At 37.9% G+C, this 16,687-nt stretch overlaps 1 protein-coding gene across 15 annotated transcripts in view; it reads left to right on the forward strand.

Annotated features, from left to right (window-relative positions):
- Window positions 1-16,687, forward strand: part of neb (nebulin) — a 113,249-nt gene that overhangs the window by 61,381 nt on the left and 35,181 nt on the right. For 13 of the 15 annotated variants that reach the window (XM_089003423.1, XM_089003407.1, XM_089003412.1 and 10 more), the window contains 17 exons: window positions 1,270-1,374; window positions 1,460-1,564; window positions 1,643-1,750; window positions 2,535-2,642; window positions 2,732-2,839; window positions 3,779-3,883; window positions 4,681-4,785; window positions 5,269-5,367; window positions 6,431-6,535; window positions 8,035-8,139; window positions 8,236-8,340; window positions 8,424-8,528; window positions 10,697-10,801; window positions 10,891-10,995; window positions 11,087-11,191; window positions 13,009-13,113; window positions 15,373-15,477. In XM_089003423.1, the coding sequence (XP_088859549.1) occupies window positions 1,270-1,374; window positions 1,460-1,564; window positions 1,643-1,750; window positions 2,535-2,642; window positions 2,732-2,839; window positions 3,779-3,883; window positions 4,681-4,785; window positions 5,269-5,367; window positions 6,431-6,535; window positions 8,035-8,139; window positions 8,236-8,340; window positions 8,424-8,528; window positions 10,697-10,801; window positions 10,891-10,995; window positions 11,087-11,191; window positions 13,009-13,113; window positions 15,373-15,477 (1,788 nt within the window). Of the gene's footprint in view, window positions 1-1,269; window positions 1,375-1,459; window positions 1,565-1,642; window positions 1,751-2,534; window positions 2,643-2,731; window positions 2,840-3,778; window positions 3,884-4,680; window positions 4,786-5,268; window positions 5,368-6,430; window positions 6,536-8,034; window positions 8,140-8,235; window positions 8,341-8,423; window positions 8,529-10,696; window positions 10,802-10,890; window positions 10,996-11,086; window positions 11,192-13,008; window positions 13,114-14,980; window positions 15,083-15,372; window positions 15,478-16,687 lie in introns of all 15 variants that reach the window. The other 2 variants (XM_089003409.1, XM_089003411.1) reach the window with 1 other exon arrangement.

Raw genomic sequence — 16,687 nt, forward strand, 5'->3', positions numbered from 1 at the left:
TTCATTGTATTAGCTAACTAGCTATCTAGCAGCTATATGGCTATCTAAGTGGCTACCTATTTACCTAGCTATCTGTTGGCTATCTGTGTATTTAATAGTGGCATCCAGTGTATTAGCTAACTAACCATCTAGCTAACTATCTATTAGCTACGTAGCTATCTAAGTGGCTAGCTATCTAGCTAGCTATCTGTTGGCTATCTATTAGCTATCTACTAGATGGCTAACTAGCTTTCTATCTGTGTGTTTAATAGTGACATTCAGTGTATTAGCTAACTAACTATATCTGGCTAGCTATTAGCTATAGAGTTATCTAGGTGGCTAGATATCTAACTAGCTATCTGTTGGCTATCTATTAGCTATCTATTAGCTATCTATTAGCTGACTAGCTAGGTTTCTATCTATTTACTTCTGTGTTGAGTGAACGCAGGTGGCATTCAGTGTATAAGCTAACTAACCATCTAGCTAACTATCTATTAGCTACGTAGCTATCTAAGTGGCTAGCTATCTAGCTAGCTATCTGTTGGCTATCTATTAGCTATCTACTAGCTGGCTAACTAGCTTTCTATCTGTGTGTTTAATAGTGACATTCAGTGTATTAGCTAACTATCTAGCTGGCTAGCTATTAGCTATAAAGTTATCTAGGTGGCTAGATATCTAGCTAGCTATCTAGCTAGCTATCTGTCTATTAGCTATCTACTAGCTGACTAGCTAGGTTTTTATCTATTTACTTCTGTGTTGAGTGAACGCAGGTGGCATTCAATGTATAAGCTAACTAACTATCTAGCTAACTATCTATTAGCTACGTAGCTATCTAAGGGGCTAGCTATCTGTTGGCTATCTATTAGCTATCTACTAGCTGACTAGCTAGGTTTCTATCTATTTACTTCTGTGTTGAGTGAACGCAGGTGGCATTCAGTGTATAAGCTAAGCTAATTAACTATCTAGCTAACCATCTATTAGCTACGTAGCTATCTAAGTGGCTAGCTTTCGAGCTATCTATCTGTTGGCTCTCTATTAGCCATCTAATAGTTGGCTAACTATCTTTCTATCTGTGTGTTTAATAGTTACATTCAGTGTATTGGTGTATTAGCTAACTAACTATCTAGCTGTCTCGCTATTAGCTATAGTTATCTAAGTGGCTAGCTATCTAGATAGCTATCTCTCTATTATTATTATTATTATTATTATTATTATTATTATTATTATTGAAGCGTTTGTAAGCCGAGGTATCACTGTAACTGAAAAATAAAAACCTGATACTTTCTGCAGATCTTCTACAAGGACGACCTGAACTGGCTCAAAGGCATCGGCTGCTATGCGTGGGACACTCCAGAAATCCTACGCGTCAAAAATGCCGACAACATTCAGAGCAACGTTTGTTATCAATACTACCAATACTTTATTTGTTTTTTTTTGATCCATCCCGGAATATTTATCACCCGTGTGTTCCACATTCCAGAACAAGTACCGAGCCAAAGGTGTGGAAGCGTTCAAGGACTACTCAGTGGTGATGGAAACGCCGGTTTACGAGACGGCCAAGCAAAACGCCGTCAATCTGAGTGATGTAAGCCGATGACGTCGGTAAGATATCAACGTTCTCGCCCTCCCCTCCTTATTTCTGACTCGATTTGTCTTTCCTCAGCTGCGCTATCGCTCCGACTACCAAACTCGCATCAAAGGAACCAACACCAGTCCGGCCGTTACCGTCGAGGGGGAGAGGGCTCGCCTGGCCAACCACATTCAGAGTAATGTAAGATAACCTTGGCGGTATTCAGCGGATGCTATGAAAATACTAAAAACTCATATACAGTGAGACCTCAACTTACGAACTTAATTGGTTCCCAGACAGAATGTGTAAGGCGAAAAGTGTGTATCTCAAAAATACATTTCCCATAGGAAACCATTAAAATGGGAATAATCCGTTCCTGGGTTTCCATAAAATATACTTTTCAACTAAATAAGCCTTAAAACTACACACAACATACCTTATTCTATGTATAATAAATGTGCTATTGTATTGTAATGAAAGAAATACACTGCATTGTATCATAAAGTCACTTTATTTGCATTTGTGATGGTCATTTATGGCTTGATGGAATGGCGTTGGAGGTCGAAGGTCAAAGGGAATTGCTGTTTGGAAAGAGAGGCACATTACATGAGGACTGTAATTAAAGAAATAAACTGTGCTGTAAAATAAAGTTTTATTGACCTTTTTGATGGTCGTTGATGGCTTATGGAAGGAGAGTCACCTTCCATAAGGACTGTTGGTAACTTAACTTCTGGTGCTGTTCGGTCGTTTGCTTCCGCCGAAGATCACTCCGCCAGCCGTGGTGGGTGTGTATTATGAAAATAGTGCTTATTATAAGGTTTAATTTTCAAAAATTTGACATTTGTAAGACGAAAAGTTTTTAAGTTGAGGTCTCACTGTATATATAAAAAAAAAAAACAATCCTATGAGTTTCCATTTTTCCAGCGTGGTTGAGTTAGGATTTACTTGCCACCACTCTCATGTAAAATGTCTTGTGTTCTCTCAGAACTGGTACAAGGAGGCCAACAAGAACTACATGCCAACGGGATACACTCTCTCCCCCGACATGCCTCTCATCAAGCAGGCTAAACGGAACACTGTTATTAGTAGCTTTGTAAGTATATTCTCACATTAAAAAAAATGAATAGTTAGCAATTGCTATCGACCCACATTCGTGATATATATACTTTTTTTTTTGCATAGGTGAAATACAAAGAAGCCTACGAGATGACAAAGGCCAAGGGTTACACCCTTCACCCGCAGGGCGTCAACTTTGTCAACTACAGGAAGGCCAACAAAATCGCCAATGAGGTAAAACCAAGCCCGGAAGTTTTTTTCAGTTTCTTCTTCTTCTTCTTTTTTTCTTCTTCTTCTTCTTCTTCTTCTTCTTCTTCCTCTTCTTCTTCTTTTTTTTCTTTTTTTTCTTTTTCTTCTTTTTCTTCGTTTGCTTCTTTTTCTTTTTCTTTTTTTTCTTTTTTTCTTTTTCTTCTTTTTCTTTTTCTTCTCTTTTTCTTCTTCTTCTTCTTCTGCTTCTTCCTCTTCTTCTTTTTTTTCTTTTCCTTCTTTTTCTTCTTCTTTTTTTCTTTTTTCTTCTTTTTTTTCTTCTTTTTCTTCTTTTTTTTCTTCTTTTTCTTCTTTTTTTTCTTTTCTTTTTCTTCTTCTTCTTCTTCTTTTTCTTCTTCTTCTTCTTCTTCTTCTTCTTCTTCTTCTTCTTCTTCTTCTTCTTTTTTTTTTCTTTTTTTTCTTTTTCTTCTTTTTCTGTTTCTTCTTTTTCTTTTTTTCTCTTTTTTTTTTTTTTTTTTTTTTCTTTTTTTCTTTTTCTTCTTTTTCTTTCTTTTTCTTTTTTTTCTTTTTCTTCTTTTTTTTTTTTTTTTTTTTTTTTCTTTTTTTTCTTTTTTTTCTTTTTCTTCTTTTTCTTTTTCTTCTTCTTTTTTCTTCTTCTTCTGCTTCTTCTTCCTCTGCTTCCTCCTTCTTTTTTTTCTTTTTTTCTTTTTCTTCTTTTTCTTTTCCTTCTTTTTTTTCCTTTTCTTTTTTTCTTTTTTTCTTTTTTTTCTTTTTCTTCTTTTTCTTTTTCTTCTTCTTTTTTTCTTTTTTTTCTTCTTTTTCTTCTTTTTCTTCTTCTTTTTCCTTTTCGTTTTCTTCTTCTTCTTCTTCTTCTTCTTCTTCTTCTTCTTCTTCTTCCTTTTTTCTTTTTCTGCTTCTTCTTTTTAACGCCGTCTCACTTGGCCTTTTTTCCCCCAACCTACATAGCGCCTATATCGCGAAGATTACCACAAACAGAAGGACAAGATCCACACCATCTACGACACCCCTGAAATCAAACAAGTCAAGATGAACCAGGATCACATCAGCCAAGTACTGTGACTTTTTTCTCCCCAGTGTCAACTAATTGTCTCATTTTTGAAATACAGTTATACCTTGGCTTACGAACTTAATTGGTTACCAAACAGAGTGTCTCAGGCGAAAAGTGTGTATCCCAAAAATTTATTTCCCATAGGAAACCATTAAAATGAGAATAATCCGTTCCCAGGTCACCATAAAACATAATTTTCTAATTTTCTAAGCCTTAAAACTACACAAAATATACCTTATTTTATGTCTAATAAATGTGGTTTGGTATTATAATTAAAGAAATAAACTGTACTGTATAATAAAGTGGTTTTATTTACCTTTGTGATGGTCGTTGATGGCTTAATGGAATGGAGTGGTTGCTTTCATCAGCATTAAACACTTGATGAGGAACGTCACCATCTTCTTTCACCATCTTGAGGAGTGATCCCTTGTAGGTGCTTTCTCTGCGATAATCTTATCTAGTTCCTCATCAATTATGGTCTGTTTAGCTGGGTTGATAGCTTTTTGCATCAAGTGTACAGACAGGTGGCTTGTGCGGGTTGTTTGTGGAGTCTGATTGATGGGAATAGAGGACAAAAACAGCCGGCTACCATTTTGTTGTTAGAAGAACGGGCTCTCGTTTGCGAAAGACACATCACTCATTGAGGCAGCTACGTATACGAGAAAAGTTCGTATGCCAAGGTAAAATGTTCATAAATTTCACGTTCGTAAACTGAAAAGTTCGTAAGCCAAGGGGTTCGTAAACCGAGGTATCACTGTAATATTAAATCCAATCCAATTTTATCTGTGTGTTTTTGTAGTTATGGTACAAGGAGAAGTACAACAGATGTAAAGGCCAGCTGATCTCCATGCCCATGACGCCTGAGCTGATGCATTACAACCACGTCAACGATATCACTAGCGAGGTACGACTACCGTAATTCCTGGACTTTAGAGCGGCACCTGATTATAAGCCTCACCCACTACATTTTTAGAGGAAACCCGATTTTGTACATACACAAGCCGCACCCGTATATAAGCCGCGTGTATAACCGACAACATTTTTTTTGTTTCCTAACTGACATCAGAAAAATGTTTTATAGCATCTAAAATACCCAAAACACGCAGGCTGATATTTTTTGTCAAATACAAAACACCAATAAAAATGACTTTCAGTGTCACAAAACTGCCACAAAACGAGCTCGGAAAAATTTATTATTAGAAAAATTAGATAAAATGGCCGCATCACTGAATAAGCAGCAGGGTTGAACGTTTTGGAAAAAAGTAGCGTCTTAAAGTCCGGAATTTACGGTAAACGTCTTTTTCATGTGCTTGCCTTCATATGAAGTCGCTCCTAATCATAAAATCCATTTTGATGCTCAACAAATGAACTTCTCGTACGTTTCTAGCTGAAATACAAAGAGGATCTATCATGGCTGAGGGGCATCGGCTGTTTCCTGTACAACACCCCGGAGATGATCCGCATCCGTAACCTCAATAAATACAGAGTACGTATCCTCTCATTTTTTTCTTTACACATTCATTCATTCATTCATTCATTCATTTATTTATTTATTTATTTATTTATTTATTCATTCATTCATGCATTCATTGATGCATTCATTCATTCAAGCATTCATTTATTTATTTATTCATTCATGCATTCATTCAGTTATGCATTCATTCATTCAAACATTTATGTATTTATTTATTTATTTATTTATTTATTTATTTATTTATTTATTTATTCATTCATTCATTGATGCATTAATTCATGCATTTATTTATTTATGCAATTATTTACTTACTTATTTATTTGTTTATTCATTCATTCATTGATGCATTTATTTATTTATTTATTTATTTATTTATTCGTGGATTCATTGATGCATTTATTTATTCATTCATTCATTCATTAATGCTTTCATTCATTGATGCATTCATTCATGCATTCATTCATGCATTCATTCATGCATTTATTTATTTATTTATTCATGGATTTGCTGATTTATTTATTTATTTATTTATTCATTCATTCATGCATTCATGCATTCATTCATTGATGCATTCATTCATTCCAGCATTTATTTATTTATTTATTTATTCATTCATGCATGCATGCATTCATGCATTCATTCAGTGATGCATTCATTCATTCAACCATTTATTTATTTATTTATTCATTCATTCATTCATTGATGCATTAATTCATGCATTTATTTATTTATGCAATTATTTACTTACTTATTTATTTGTTTATTCATTCATTCATTGATGCATTTATTTATTTATTTATTCGTGGATTCATTGATGCATTTATTCATTCATTCATTAATGCTTTCATTCATTGATGCATTCATTCATGCATTCATTCATGCATTTATTTATTCATGGATTTGCTGATGCATTTATTTATTTATTTATTCATTCATTCATTCATTGATGCATTTATTTCTTTATTTATTTATTTATTCGTTCATGCATTCATTCATTGATGCATTCATTCATGCATTTATTCATTCGTTCATTCATATTTCATTCATTCATTTATTTATTTATTAATTTTCAAAGATGGACTACCCGGTGGAGGCCAAGAAGAACCTGCCCAACTTCTCGGTGGTCCTCGACACGCCGGAGTATAAGCGAGTGAGCGAGCTCAAGAGCCACCTGAGCATGGTGAGTCTTGTCCGAATGGAAACCAATCTTGCGATGGAGGAAAATGTGTCTATTTTAACACGTCGGTGGTGTTTCGAAAGTTGCAAAAAAGTTTTCAAAGAAATAAAAGGAGCTTATTTTTTTACTAGGTTCTATTTGAGGAGAAATTTTTTTTTTTGGGGGGGGGGTCATGGATTGGATTCGCCTTTATTAGTCTCGTAGTGGAGAAATTGTCATTTCACAGCAGCGAAGTGATAAAAGAAAGAGGAAAGGCAAGGAAGAAGTAGAAAAACAAAATACATGAGCTGCTGAAAAAGGGAGTCTTGCGGCGCCATCTTGATGTCAAAACGACAACAAAACTAAATAACACGACATAACACAAAAGACAGACAGTCATTCAATTTTAAGCACTTTCTGCACCCTTGTATGAAGCAATTCTAGATAAAAGAAGAGAGTATCAAAGCGTCCTTTGCACCAGTGGATTAGGGATGACATGGCGGAATGTGCACATTTGCTACAAGCTAAATGTTGAAAGCAAACACAAATCTGTAGCATATCCATTGACCAAAAGAGATTGTTTCACATCTCCCCTCCTACGTAAATCCGCTTCAATTCCAAGCCGCGACAGTTCTACAAAAACACAATAAGACGACTAATCGCAAAAATCGATGTCAATTGTCAAACGAACCGAAATTAAAAATTGCCAAACGAAATTCTGACATTTCAAACCGAACGAATATTTCGAAAATGGAATAAAGTAAACGTTTGATTTGAAGAAAAAAAAAAAATATTTTTTTTTTTCCTGGAAAAAGTTGTCGGCCACCCTGGCAGAGACGTTCTGGAAGTTGTACGCCTCGGGCATCCGGGCAGACGTTATTTCAAAACACTGATCCTTTCCACATGACCCACAACGACACAAAGTGACAAAAGAAAACACAAATCTGAACTTTACGTCTGTGTACGCTCTCAGTCGTGCAGGAGTGGTCCATCGATGAAAAGGTTACTTCCGCCGTCATCTGTACTTCTTTGAAGGTGTCGGACGTTTCGCTTCTTATCCAAGAAACTTCGTCAGCAAACTAAAGTCTAACTGGTAGTTTAGGCCCTTCAAAAAAAAAAAAATATATATATATATACATATATATATATACCTACTGTCCAGACATGGCGGTGCCGGACTCTGCTATGATAGGTCCCTGCTCTCAGGTTGGGGGGAGCAGAGGACTACTCCCTGCAGCTCCACTGATTGTACCTATTGTTCTGACTAACGACTGGCCTGATTGCCCCACTTCGACCGGTATCACCTCATCAGTATTACTAATCATATGTTGCCTAAGCTGGATATTGTATGAACGATCCAAATTAAACCTCACCCCACCATGGCGATTTAGTGAAGGATTTTGCTGTTTTATGAAAATCGCTTCTTTTACTCCACTTTCAAACCATCTATGTTCTTTCGCTAAGATTTTAAACTCAAATGCGAAGCTGAACTTTGCATTTGGTTTGTCATTTTCTTCCTTCAGCTCATCTACAAAGCTAAAAGCAAAGAGCATATGGCCAAAGTCTCCACCACCGCCGACGCCTTGGACCTCACGAGAGCCAAATGGGCCCAGCATCTCACCAATCATGTGAGTTTCAACCCGACCGGCAGTTTTTCATCTATCAAGTCAAAACCGGGCGACCTAACACACTCGACTTCCATCTTTTACCCGCTCGCACGACAGTTTGTGTACACGGATGTCGCCGCCAAACACCGACCGCATTACACCCTGGAACTCGAAACGCCGCACATGGGCCACGGCAGGAAAATGAAAGTGTTATCCAGTGATGTAAGTCCCTTCCGACTTTTTTTTAGCCACGGAAAAAAAAAACTAACATAAACACCAAGATTGATTACTCTCTTCTCTTTTAGAACAAATATAAAGAACAATATGAGAAAATGAAGCACAGGTACACCGCCATTGGTGACACGCCGCTTCTGATCCGCTCCAAGAAGGCCTACCTCCAGTCCAGCGATGTGAGTTGAATAACGGCCATATTTTCGCGATAGGTCAACATCAGCATTGGCGCTCATGCGCAGATGCTCCTAAATAAAACGATAAACCGTGTCACGAAAATACAAATATAGTGAGACCTCAATTTACGAACGTAATTGGTTCCCAGACAGAGTGTGTAAGGTGAAAAGTGCTTATCTCAAAAAAAAAATTGCCATAGGAACCCATTAAAATGGGAATAATCCGTTCCCGGGTTTCCATAAAATATACTTTTCAACTAAATAACCTTAAAACTACACACAACATACCTTATTCTATGTATAATAAATGTGCTATTGTATTGTAATGAAAGAAATACACTGCATTGTATCATAAAGTCACTTTATTTACATTTCTGATGGTCATTTATGGCTTGATGGAATGGCGTTGGAGGTCAAAGGGAATTGCTGTTTGGAAAGAGAGGCGCATTACATGAGGACTGTAATTAAATTAAATGAAACTGTGCTGTAAAATAAAGTTTTATTTACCTTTTTGATGGTCGTTGATGGCTTATGGAAGGAGAGTCACCTTCCATAAGGACTGTTGGTAACTTAACCTCTGGTGCTGTTCGGTCGTGTGCTTCCGCCAAAGATCACTCCGCCAGCCGTGGTGGGTGTGTATAATGAAAATAGTGCTTATTATAAGGTTTAATTTTCAGAAATTTGACATTTGTAAGATGAAACGTTTGTAAGATAAGGTGTTTGTAAGTTGAGGTCTCACTGTACTTTATACCTCTGAGAAAATTATAAAATAGTAGTTTATTCATTTTGGGAGTAAACAGAGTTGTCAGAAAGCGCCTTATAAAGAGGAGAGTATCAAAGTATCCTTTTCACCAGTGGATCAGGGACATCATGGTGAAATGTGCCCGTCTGCTTCAAAGCTTAATGTTGAAAGCAAACACGAAGCTGTAGCCTCCATTGACAAAAAGAGATTCTCTCACATCTCCTGACTAAAAATATCCGTAAATCCGCTTCAATTCCAAGCCGCGACAGGTCCACATAGGCGTTGGCGCTCTGCGCAGATGCTGCTAAATAAACTGATAAAACTGTGTCATGAAAATACAAATACTGTATACCTCTGAGAAAATTATAAAATAGTTGTTTATTCATTTTGGAAGTAAACAGAGTTGTCAGAAAGCGCCTTATAAAGAGGAGAGTATCAAAGTATCCTTTTCACCAGTGGATCAGGGACATCATGGTGAAATGTGCGCATCTGCTTCAAAGCTAAATTTTGAAAACAAACACGAAGCTGGAGCCTCCATAGACAAAAAGAGATTCTCTCACATCTCCTGACAAAAACATCCGTAAATCCGCTTCAATTCCAAGCCGCGACAGGACCACATAGGCGTTGGCGCTCTGCGCAGATGCTGCTAAATAAACTGATAAAACTGTGTCACGAAAATACAAATACTGTATACCTCTGAGAAAATTATAAAATAGTTGTTTAGTCATTTTGGGAGTAAACAGAGTTGTCAGAAAGCGCCTTATAAAGAGGAGAGTATCAAAGTATCCTTTTCACCAGTGGATCAAGGACATCATGGTGAAATGTGCGCGGCTGCTTCAAAGCTAAATTTTGAAAACAAACACGAAGCTGGAGCCTCCATAGACAAAAAGAGATTCTCTCACATCTCCTGACAAAAAACATCCGGCGTAAATCCGCTTCAATTCCAAGCCGCGACACGTCCACATAAGCATTGGCGCTCTGCGCTGATGCTACCAAATAAACTGATCAAACGTGTCACGAAATTACAAATATTTTATACCTCTGGGAAAATTATACAGTAGTTGTTGATTCGGGAGTGAATAGAGTTTTCGGAAAGCGCCTTATATGTGGAAAAAGTTGTCAAATATGTCATTCATCTTATAATGCGGTGCGCCTGAAGTGCGGAAAATACGGTACTCAAACTCTCATACATATTTACATGATTTCATTCCCTCACCCGATCAAACTTGAAAGTCAAGGTATTTTTACGTCGTTATTTTACGCCTGAATTGCGGAAAATACGGTCCTCAAATTAAATCCGCTTCAATTCCAAGCCGCGACAGTTTTTTTTTTTTTTTTTTTTTTTTTTACGTCGTTATTTTTCAGCAAATGATCACCCTCAATTTCTAAAATGGTGACTCAGCACTATCTGCTTTTGTGTTTGCCTCAGCTGCGCTACAAAGAGACTTACGAGCTCTCGAAAGGCCACTACCACACCGTCAAGGATGCCCTGGACATCGTCTACCACCGCAGAGTCACCGACGACGTCAGCAATGTCAGCGCTACACAAATAAACACCTTTTTGACACCACGTTCTCAAAATGTCTGCCGTGATGTTAAAACACTACGCTGATCCCGTCTCAGGTTAAGTACAGGGAGAATTACCGTAGCTCCCGAGGAACCTGGAAATCCATCCCGGATCGTCCCGAGTTTTTCTTCAACCGGATTGTCAACGATAACGTTAGCACGGTGAGAGCCATTCATGATTTTTCGTAAGATATTCGCGTGCTTGGTTTTAAATAAACGGCAGCGCGTTTTGGTTGTTTGTTTTTTTTTTTAGGTCAAGTACAAGGAGGACCTGGACTGGTTAAAGGGTATCGGTTGCTACGTGTGGGACACCCCCGAGTTGTTGCGGGCTGAGAAGAACAAGATGCTTTACAGTGATGTGAGTCACTTCTTGAATGTGTAAGGCGAAAAGTGTGTATCCCAAGAATTTATTTTACATAGGAAACCATTAAAATGAGAATAATCCGTTCCCAGGTCCCCATGAAACATAATTTTCTACTTTCTAATTTTCTAAGCCTTAAAGGACAATCCACGCCCCCAGACAAGTTGTGTCCATAATTTGTAAAATCACTTCAAATGACTTCTACTGAGCGTATTTTACAAAGATTCCACCGCACATAGCTAGCTATATTTTACGTTTTAATAATAATAATAAAGACTCACGCTGAATATTCAGGAAGTCTTGTTTTCGAGTTGATGGCGATGCCTGACATGACGTCACGGAGGGAACGCCCCTGACCGAGAAAGCGACACAATGCATTTTGGGTACTTTGTTTGGTCTGAAAACTTCGTGTTGATGACGAAATTAGAAAGATAAAACATAAATAACGCAATGGTGAATCGTTGTGTGTTGCACCAAGACTACTATTTGATACTAGTTGACACAAATTCCCAGCAGACAAATCAGCCCATTTCCAACGGAGATCTTGTGCATTTTCTGGGTGCTACATTGGAGTCCAGATGCCTCAAAATGAGACGGAAGGACTTCTTTAATCGATTGCAAACATTTATGCTTTCCTCTTCAGAACTATTTGAATCATATTCATAACTGAATGAGTAACAAGAAGGCATCTTCTCCGAATCTGATGCCATTGTTTTGATTCTTGAGCAAGGCAAGACATCCTGGCGTGACGTCACGAAAAAGTGGGCGGGACCTTCTAAAACAATTTCCGAGGATATTTTGAAGTAGTTTTGGGACACTTTAAAGGACAACCGACGTCTCTGGACAAGTTGTGTCCATAATTTGTAAAATCACTTCAAATGACTTCTACTGAGCGTATTTTACAAAGATTCCACCGCATGTAGCTATATTTTACGTTTTAAGACTTGCGCTGAATATTCCGGAAGTCTTGTTTTTGAGTTGGTGACGAGTCCGTACGTGACGTCACTGTAGAAACGCCCCTGACCGAAACAAGGACACATTGTAGCAGTCCTTCCATGACGTCAATGTATTTTGCTGTACTTGTTTGGTCTGAAAACATCATGTTGCACCAAAAAGCCGCCAGAAGAGGGCGACCAAGCTCCATGGAAGGAATTTATCAGCCTGTGGAAACGGGCTGATTAATTCCTCACAGGGAGCTTGGTCGCCATTTTCTGCCTCTTTTCTGGGACGCTACATCGCAGTCCAGATGCCTCAAAATGACATGTAAGGACTTCTTTAATCGATTGCGAACATGTATGCTTTCCTCTTCAGAACTATTTGAATCATATTCATAACTGGACGTGTAACAAGAAAGCATATTCTCCGAATCTGAAGCCATTGTTTTGATTCTCCAGCAATGCAAGACGTCTTGGCGTGACGTCACGAACTGGGGGCGGGACTTTCTGAAAATGCCCAATTCGCAGCTCAATTTTTTGCAGATTTTGGACACTTTAAGTCATTTTTATCGGTGTTTTGCATTTGAATAAAAATATCAGCCTGTGTGTTTTGGGTATTTTAGATGCTATTAAACGTTTTTCTGATGTCAGTTAGGAAACCAAAAAATGGTGCCGGTTGTCCTTTAAAATCAATCGTTAAATTACATCCACCGACAAACCATTTGCTAAGTACAGTTCAGTTCTATGTAACTTTTCCTTTGCTTTTCACTTTTTGTAACAATTTGTGATCATCATTTTGCTGCTGTGAAATGTACATTTCTCCACTGCGAGACTAATAAAGGTAAATCCAATTGAATGTTGTTCCTCCTCGTTCTCCAGATCGAATACAAAACCTTCCTGAAGACGTTCAGAGGAAACTTCACGTACACCTCCGATTCGCCGTTCTTCCACACGGCCAAGCACGCCACCAGCCTCATCGATGAAGTAAGTTGTCTCGTTTCAGCGATGCTAACACCGTAGAAACGGAGTTTGCGAAAACAAACAACTAAAAACTGAAAAATGAATGAAATCAAGATTATAATGAAACAGAATTAAAATCAGAAAGCCTAGATTAGTCCTACAGTGCCGAAATGCTTAATTAAAGCCAATTTACTTGTTACACTCAAATTGCAGGACCCACACAATATTTGAGTTTTAGGACTGCATAAATATTCAATTTAGCGTATTTTTCATCAGAAAAAGAGTTAATTCCTAAGTTATATGGGTCTGGAGTTATCTGACCGTGAAATAGGGGCAGCTGTACAAAATACTATACATAATGACTTATACGTGTATAGCATAAGAAACCTTAGACTCTCTTTTTTCATCAGAAAAAGAGTTATTTCCTTAATTATATGGGTGTCTGGAGTTATGTGAGCTTGAAATGGGGGCAGCGATATAAAAAATACAATATAATACATACATATTGATTTATATAGCACTTTAACAACAGCTGAAGCTTTAACAAAGCGCTAACATGGACGAAATGGAAATGTTGTCCCCTCGTGGGAGGGAAAAAAAAAAAAACATGCCAGAGGTCTGACCAGCACCTTATCGACAAACCCGCGCGAGAAAAACCAAAACCTGAACACATTCGGGAATGGTGCTCCACATCATGCTTTTCAATTCCCGAATACATTTGGGAATGGCAGTGAATGGGTTAATTTAAGATACGTTTTCTCGTTGAAAATTCTAGAAAAAGATTTGTAAAATTTGTGAGGTATAACTTCAACTCAATGACAATGACCCTGGCACTGGAGTGGACACATTTTTGCATATTTTTTTAATTTGAAATACAGTGATACCTCGTTTTACGAACCCCTTGGCTTACGAACTTTTCGGTTTACGAACGTTGAAATTATGAAAATTTTACCTTGGCATACAAACTTTTTTCGGGATACACACAGAGCTGCCTCAATGAGTGATTCTATCAACAAAATGGCAGCCGGCTTATTTTGTTCCTCTATTCCCCGCCCCCAGTCTTTGGTTAAAGCCACGTGATTGGTTAAAAACGCACCAGTTAGGGGTTATAGAAACACAGAGCTGGAAATAAAAATAGATAGGCAGACGACAGAGAGAGAGAGTGAGAAAATGGATAGAGAAAACCGTGAAATTTGGACTCGTTTCAACTTTATTGATAGTTCAAAGGCAGAGTGCAGACTGCAAGGTTAAAATATCCCATCAATCAACAAATAACCCGCACAAGGCATCTGTACACTTGATGCAAATAGCTATCAACCCAACTAAACAGAACACAATTGATGAGGAACTAGGTAAAATTACCGCAGAGAACGCACCTACAAGGGATCATTCCTCAAGATTGTGAAAGAAGTTAGTTATGTTCCTCATCAGGTGTTTAATGCTGAGGAAACTGGCCACTCCATTCCATCAAGTCATCAACGATCCTCACAAAGGTAAATAAAATCACTTTATTATACAGTGCAGTTTATTTATTTAATTATAATACCATAGCACGTTTATTATACATAAAATAAGGTATATTTTGTGTCATTTTAAGGCTTAGAAAATTCAAAAATTATGTTTTATGCGGACGTGGGAACGGATTATTCTCATGTTAATGGTTCCCTATGGGAAATTCAGTTTTGGGATACACACTTTTCGCCTTACACACTCTGTATGGGAACCAATAAAGTTCGGAAGCCAAGGTATCACTGTATGTCGACTTCAATGTTTACAGGTTAAATTTCTATACGATCAAGGAGGGATTGTCAAAAAAAAACCTCCTTGTCACTTTTTCTTTTTCGCTTTTCTGGACAATTGCCTTTAACTTCCTTTTGACATCCCCGAGCAGCGAGCCTACAGAGTTAGTTACGAGAAGGCAAAAGATCACTTCACCATAACGACAGATGATCCTAGTTTCCAGTTGGCCAAGGAGAACAACAAAATGAGCCAGGTAATGAATAGTCCTGGTCCAATGAGACGACTTGCATCACCCAAAAACAACAAAAAACCTGCCTGGAAGTTGGGCATGAGGCTATCCACAAACTTGTTAATGATCGTTTTAGCATGGAGCTAACGCTCTACATTGTCTTTTGTCCATAGAAGGTCTTGAAACGCGTCTACAAACCAACCACGACTTGTTCTCCAGAACAAGTTCAAGCTTGGTTGTGAGATCTTTTCCCCTTCAATCTGCGTGTTTTTTCTCGTCTTTTTAACTGTGGCATGATGTTTGTGTACTGACAGAAAGGTTACAAATCCAAAGCAAAGGATCTCCACAAAAGCGGCTGCAATGAGCTCCACCGACCCGACATCCTCACCGCCCTTGTCCAGACATTTACGGGCAGTAAGGTAAAAAGCTAGCTCGCTAATTAGCAAGTAGCTACGGCCTTCCTTTGCCGCTGTTTCATCCCACGATGCGTGGAGCGTCACCCTGCTAATCTCACCGTCTGCTATTCATCTCCATCAAGTGCTTTTCTCGCTACGCGACATCCAGAGGTGGGCGTAAGTTTCACTTGCGAGTCATAAATCGATCTCAAATCCACATTTCGAACTTTCTGAATGTCAACGTTATATTATTAAATTTAATTTTTTGCTAAATTTGGATTGGATCTCGTTACATTTCACGGCAGCAAAGTCATCAAAGAAAGAGGAAAGGAAAGGAAGAAGTAGAAAAACAAAATACAGGAGCTGCTGTAAAGGCAGACACTCTGACGGCGCCATCTTGAAGTCAAAAAAACAAAATACAGTAAAGTCTCGTTATATCGATATCGGATATATCGATAGTCCCGGTTATATCGATACTATTGCTATGCACGTACGGAGAAAATTACATGCAAACAGGGTTGGATATATCGATAGTCCCGGTTATATCGATATTTTTTCGGACTCCCTTGAATATCGATATAACGAGACTTTACTGTAACAAAAAAATGTGACATAACACAAAACATACAGACAGTCAGTCACAGTATTTGACTGGATTTAATTAACCTTCCTCGCAGTGGATAAAAAATTACATTTCACAGCATTAAAAGTGATGATAGTAAGAGGAAAGGAAAGGAAGAAGTAGAAAAACAAAATACAGGAGCTGCTGTAAAGGCAGCCACTCTGATGGCGCCATCTTGAAGCCAACAACAACAAAAAACAAAATAATATGACAACACAAATACACCGTCATTCAATCTTTCGCCTTTCTGCACCCTCTTTGGTGCATGAAGCAGTTCTAGATTAAAAAAAAAGGAGAGGATCAAAGCATCATTTTCACCAGTGGATCAGGAACGTCATGGTGAAATGTGCACGGCTGCCTCAAAGCTAAATGTTGAAAGCAAACACAAAACTGTAGCCTCCATTGACGTAAATAGATTGTCTCAACGTCTCCTGTCAAAAAAAACATCCGGCGTAAATCCGCTTCAATTCCAAGCCGCGACAGGTCCACATGCGCATCGGCGCTCTGCGCTGATGCTCCTAAATAAACTGTGTCACAAAAATATGAATACTTTATAACTCTGAGAAAATTATAAAAGTTGTTTATTCGTTTTGGGAGTGAGTAGAGTTGTCA

This window comes from Hippocampus bargibanti, linkage group LG08, assembly GCF_051943395.1.
Source record: "Hippocampus bargibanti isolate YZ-2025 linkage group LG08, ASM5194339v1, whole genome shotgun sequence".
Classification (NCBI taxonomy): Eukaryota; Metazoa; Chordata; class Actinopteri; order Syngnathiformes; family Syngnathidae; genus Hippocampus; species Hippocampus bargibanti.